Genomic DNA, 5,542 nt, shown 5'->3' with positions numbered 1-5,542 from the left:
CTAGAATTTAATATTACTTTGCCATTCAAACAAAGTCACACCAGCTTGATAGTTTCAGAACCTATAGTCATTTTTTTCTGATTACTGTCCTAATAAATTTTAGCCTACTGACACATTAATCACCACCAGACATTAGAGTTTTAACTTATAAACTTTCAAAGACAAGTCAATGTGAACACAGACCAATTTTGATTAATTAGAGGGATACTGAATTAAGTATACCAAAGCTAATTTTCAATAAGACTGGTTTAGGTTAAAAACAAAAAACACCTGGGGCGGGGGGGGGAACACTGGAAAACCACATGATTGGAAACGATATAAACATGTTTAATAATAAGTTAATATAATTTGATTTTTTTTTTTAAATGGTGTTAGAGATTAAATTCAGAGCCTTGCACATACAAAGCAAATGTTCCACCACTGGGCTCTACCCTGAGCCCTAATTTAATGTTTATATTATCAGATCTCACGTTAGGCAAATTGTAGCTAGTTGTGTAAGCTTTGTTCATAGCTACTCTTGTAATGCTTCTACAATTAGTTCATCGGGAATATCATCAACTGCACTACTGTAACCGAGAAGACTGTTCTCTGCAGCTTCAGCTAATTCCACATCTTCTGTAGCTTCTAACAAACAAGCATCATCTTTGTCGTTATCCCAGTCAGCATCAGAAAGTCCACCAGGTGGCAGTTTACTGGATGATGGCTTTTGAGAATTCTTGGTCTCTCTGTGGCTGATTTCATCTGTTTCATCAGAAGTAAACTCTTCCTTTATTTCAGTGGGGGAGGCAGGAAGAGGAGCAGGATGGGAAATGAAAGTTATTAGTCATGATATGTAACTTCATTTCCTTCCAAATATGTTGAATTAAGGCATCAGTCAAATGAACATGTTAGATGCAAGTTGTCAGTAACAGTTACCACAGGAAAGTATGTTAGCTCAAAGACAACGTTTTTTGTCTTTGAGACAGGGTCTCCCTGCAGTCTCAGCTGGCCTAGAACTCACTAGGTAGACCAGGTTGGTCTCAGTCTCACAGAGATCTGCCTACCTCTGCCTCCTGAGTCAGATTTCATTTTCTAAAAATACTATTTTACGTGTATGAATATATTGCTTGCATGAAGGCAGGGGCACCCATCCAGTGTTCTTAACTGCTGAGCCATCTCTCCAGCCCCCCTAGATTTCATTTTTAACACCAAAGATAGACCAGCTAGAGACAAGTTGGGAAATTTGTATCTTGACAACAAACTTATTTCCCTAATTTGTGTTTAAAAAGTTACAAATATGGGGTAGAGGAGATAGCTCAGTCTGCAAAGTGCTTGCCACTCTATCATAAATTCAATTCTGAGAACCTATGTAAAAAAGCCAGGCTTTAAAAAAAAAATTCCAGTGCTAAGAATGTAGAGACAGGCTGGCCATAGTGGCATGTGGTGGCACTCGGGAGGCAGAGGCAGGCAGATCTCTGAGTTCAAGGCCAGCCTGGTATACACAGCAAGTTCCAAGCCAGCTGGAGCTACAGGGAGACCCTGTTTTGTTTTGTTTTGTTTTTTGGTTTTGTTTTTTTTAATGTAGAGACAGGCAGATGCCTGGAGCTCACTGACTAGTCAGTAAGCCCCAGGTTCCAGAGACCCTGTCTCAAAAAACAAGGTAGACAGCAACAGCATCCAAGATTGTGCTCTGCCTGCCCCACAAAGCTGGGCATATGTACCCACATTAATATGCATAAACAAAATAGAATACAAAGACTGGAGGGCAGTTGTCAAAATACGACTACATTATTTATTAGAGAACAGTAGTCTATTCATGTTAAAGTTCCTGAATTTAAATTTTTTGCTATACAATATAAAAATGTCTTTGTTCTTTGGCTTCATAATTAATAAAAGATGAAGGGTTTGGGGATGGCAAGGTGGCTTAGCACGTAAAGCCTCTAACTGCCAAGCCTGAAAACCTGAGTTTGAGCCCTTGGACTCACATGGAGGAAGGAGAGAACTGATATATGCAGGTTGTCCTCTGTCCTTTATTACACAGTGTAATAAAGATGAAGGATTTTTATAATTTATAACCTCTCAAGAGATTCATTAAAACAACACGTTAATACATTGCAAATTTAGGTGAAGGACAGAGTTATTCATATTTAATTTCTTTCTGAAAGCCAGATGCCCCTCTTCTGACCGCCATAGTCACTGCACAACACAGGTGCATTTAACACACATGCAGGCAATCCATCCATACACATAAGAAATAAAATTTTTAAAAATTTGTTCTTCTAAACACTTTAACCTAGTAGTTTCCAGAAGCTCTGGCTTTCCGTTCTTTTAAACTCCAACATCTCAAGCATGGGATTTGTACCACTTTAAACTTGGATGTATTTTTTTTCAGGAGACTTTTGTCTTAGAGATAGGATTTCCCTGTAGTCCCAGCTGGCCTGGAACTTGCTATGTAGACCAGGCTGGCCTTGATCTCACAGAGATCTACCTGCCTCTGCTTCCCAAGTGCTGGAATTAAAGACCTGCATCATCACGCCCAACTTTGTTTGGTTTTGAGGGGAGATGGGTAACAGGAAATTATGGTAGAAACACAAATAATGATCTTAAGAGAATTCTGCTTCATCAGCAAAGAAATTTGAAGGAGAACAGTGAATTGCCTTGTGCCTGCCAGGCTGGTGGCCACAAGACAGTGATCAGCAGAGTTGGCAAAGTGTATCACCGAACACTTGTACAAGCTCAATTCCTAGGATTTTATGGAGAGCACTTTGGTAATAGGTACTGATGAAAATATTTCTGATATTTTAAGAAAAATACCTACCAAATAGCAATATGCATTATGACTTCAAAAAGAATGAGCATGCACAGATAATAGTGAAAGGTGTACGTTAAAACTTTCACATCAGTTTGATGATTATGCAGGGGGTTTTTTTTAAACCTTTTTGCTTTTTATGTATTTTCTTTTTTCTACAATAATTGTGAATTATTTAGATAAATAAATGGCTTTAAAGAAAGCCAGGTATGATGGTGCACACCTTTAATCCCAGCACTAGGGAGGCAGAGACAGGTGGATCTCTGTGAGTTCAAGGCCAGCTGGGGCTACAGGGAGACCCTGTCTCAAAAAGACCAAAAAGAAATAAATACATAAATAAAGTCTAAAGGAAATAAAATGGATTGGCAAGCCATAATATCCAAACCTAAAATCCCATAGTCCCTTTGACACTGTTCTGATAGAAATCGATCCTATATATACTGTTCAAAAAACCCCAAGATGGGTTTTTGTTTGTTTGTTTGTTTACTCTTTAAAGCAAAATCTAAGAAATACATGCCTGGGATTAAGCTGATTATACTTACACAGCAGTGAAAACAAAGGTGACACACAGTGTCTGCGCTGGGCTGGGAAGGCCATCACCACATATTCCTAAGTGGACATAGTGCCACACCTTGTGTTTAAAAGCTACTTGGACATGGGAGGACACTGCTCATAACACATTGATGTTCCTTACCAAAACCCATAAGGCAGAAAGCTGCACTTACCTCTTTGAGAAGAAACAGGAGACTTAGTTCAGCAGGTAATGGAAAACCTGAATCAAAAAGAAGGCAACAATCAGTATTTTTTAGATGGATATCTAATTTTTACTTTGTAGAAAGTGCAAAAATTAATAACTCACAGTCAGATTTGAAGTTTTCTGCTTTACATACAGGGTCATGACATTTTTGATACCAAACTTCATTTTTCAGATCAACCAGGATCCTTTATATAAAAAAGAAGGCATTAATACTCATACTGGACAGAAAGTAAAATTCAGATATAGTTTATAAGAGATGTGCCTAAGACTTAAAACATGAAGAAAAACTAAAAAGCTAAAGGTTGAAAATAGACATACCTAACCAAAAGAAAACTAGTTACTAAAAATACTTCTGGAGGCTCAGTAGGTAAAGTGCTTGTCTTGCATGCACAAGGATCTGAGTTCAAGTCCCAGAACCTGCATGAAAAATAGGCCAGCAGGAGGCTGGGGAGACAACTCAGTGGCAAAGTGCTTGCTACCCAAGCATGAGGGCCTGAGTTTGGAGCCTAGAGCCCACATAAAAGCTGGGCACACTCCTGTAATCCCAGTGTGTACAGGAAGATTCCAGGGGTTTGCTCAGTAGCCAGGTAGACAAAAGTGAAAGCTCAAGTTCAGTGAGAGACTGTCTCAAAAAAGATGGAGAGAGTTGTAGAGGAAGACACCTGATGTCAACCTCTGGCCTGCACATGCATAGTATGAGTGCACCCCACACATACCTGTGCACACATAAATACATTCCCCAGCACGCACACAAAGCTGGGAGTGGTGGCATAACTTTGTACTCCCAGGGCTGGGAGGTAGAGACAGGTAGGTCCCTGGGTCTTACTGACCAGCCAGCCTGAAGCTCAAGGCCAAGGAGACCGCGAAAATAAAGCTTGTCATCTGAACTTCACACATGTGCAAACACATGTATACGCACGTGTACAAACAGGAATACGCAATGAACTTAGATAACTGACGAAGGCTTCTCTAGGAAGATCTAGCAGTTCTCAAGTTGTGGCCACCAAAATAATATAGCTTCAGAATATGTAAGCGAAAGTTGACAGCACTATGATGATAGCAATTTCTACCAGAAGCAAGATGATATCAAAGATGACAGCAGTTTCTACCAGAAGCAAGATGATATCAAAGATGACAGCAGTTTCTACCAGAAGCAAGACTTTTAAAAATGTCTTCTCTCTAAATTCTTATCTCTCTACCCATAGATCAGTGCAGTTCTCAGACCTCATCAGAGAAGTTTCTTTATGCAGTGGACAGTGGTTAATGCAGAAACTCAAAACTGGTCAAAGTGCAAAGATTAAGTGTCAGTGGAGTGCTCAGCCACAAATGGGACATCTATATTATCCCCCCTCCCTAAGGCTCAAGGACTATCACAGAAGAGGGGGAGAAAGATTGTAAGAGTCAGAGCTCAAGGAGGATTGAAGTGAAACTGTCTTGGATATGACAGGGCGCTGCACTCATGGCTCTCAGAAGATATCCTTGCCTACAAAATCACAAATCAAATCTGCACAAATCAATCTAGTCAACATTCCAGAATGAAGCAGGGGAGGGGTTCACAAGACCCTGCCCCGACTGAGGAGCTATGGACAGTTGATGGCTTCTGAGGGAGGAAGTGAGGTCAGTTTTGTTTAAGGATGTGGCCCCTGGTAGGCTGGCCATGCTTCAGTGAATGGCCCTACACCCAAAAGTATATGGAGAGTACATACTGGAATTGAGACGTTATTAAATTTTTTAAAAAATGCAAGAGCTGGGCATGGAGGCACATGCATTTACTTCTAGTACCAGGGAAGCAGAGGCAGGCAGATCTTCAGGAGGTGGATGGAGTAGGGAGGAAAGTGGGGGTGGATCTGGGAGGAGTTAGGAGAAGTGAGAGAATATAATCAAAATATACTGTATGAAATTCTCAAAAAATTAGTTAAAACATTTTTTTAAATTCTAAGCCTTTGATTAAAAATTAAAGAGCTCCAGGCCAGCTGGGGCTACAGGGAGACCCTGTC

General features: G+C 40.1%; 1 protein-coding gene across 10 annotated transcripts in view; it reads right to left on the bottom strand.

Annotated features, from left to right (window-relative positions):
* Positions 1-311: 311 nt before the first annotated feature.
* Primpol (primase and DNA directed polymerase) overlaps positions 312-5,542 on the bottom strand; it is a 42,747-nt gene continuing 37,516 nt past the window's right edge. For all 10 annotated transcript variants that reach the window (XM_029556382.1, XM_029556390.1, XM_029556386.1 and 7 more), the window contains 3 exons: positions 3,648-3,730; positions 3,514-3,560; positions 312-766 (listed from right to left, as the gene is read on the bottom strand). In XM_029556382.1, the coding sequence (XP_029412242.1) occupies positions 512-766; positions 3,514-3,560; positions 3,648-3,730 (385 nt within the window). In that variant the 3' untranslated portion in view covers positions 312-511. The remainder of the gene's footprint in view (positions 767-3,513; positions 3,561-3,647; positions 3,731-5,542) is intronic.

This window comes from Nannospalax galili, unplaced genomic scaffold (assembly GCF_000622305.1).
Source record: "Nannospalax galili isolate Female #2095 unplaced genomic scaffold, S.galili_v1.0 scaffold46, whole genome shotgun sequence".
NCBI lineage: Eukaryota > Metazoa > Chordata > Mammalia > Rodentia > Spalacidae > Nannospalax > Nannospalax galili.
This window is presented reverse-complemented; position numbering and strand designations above follow the sequence as displayed.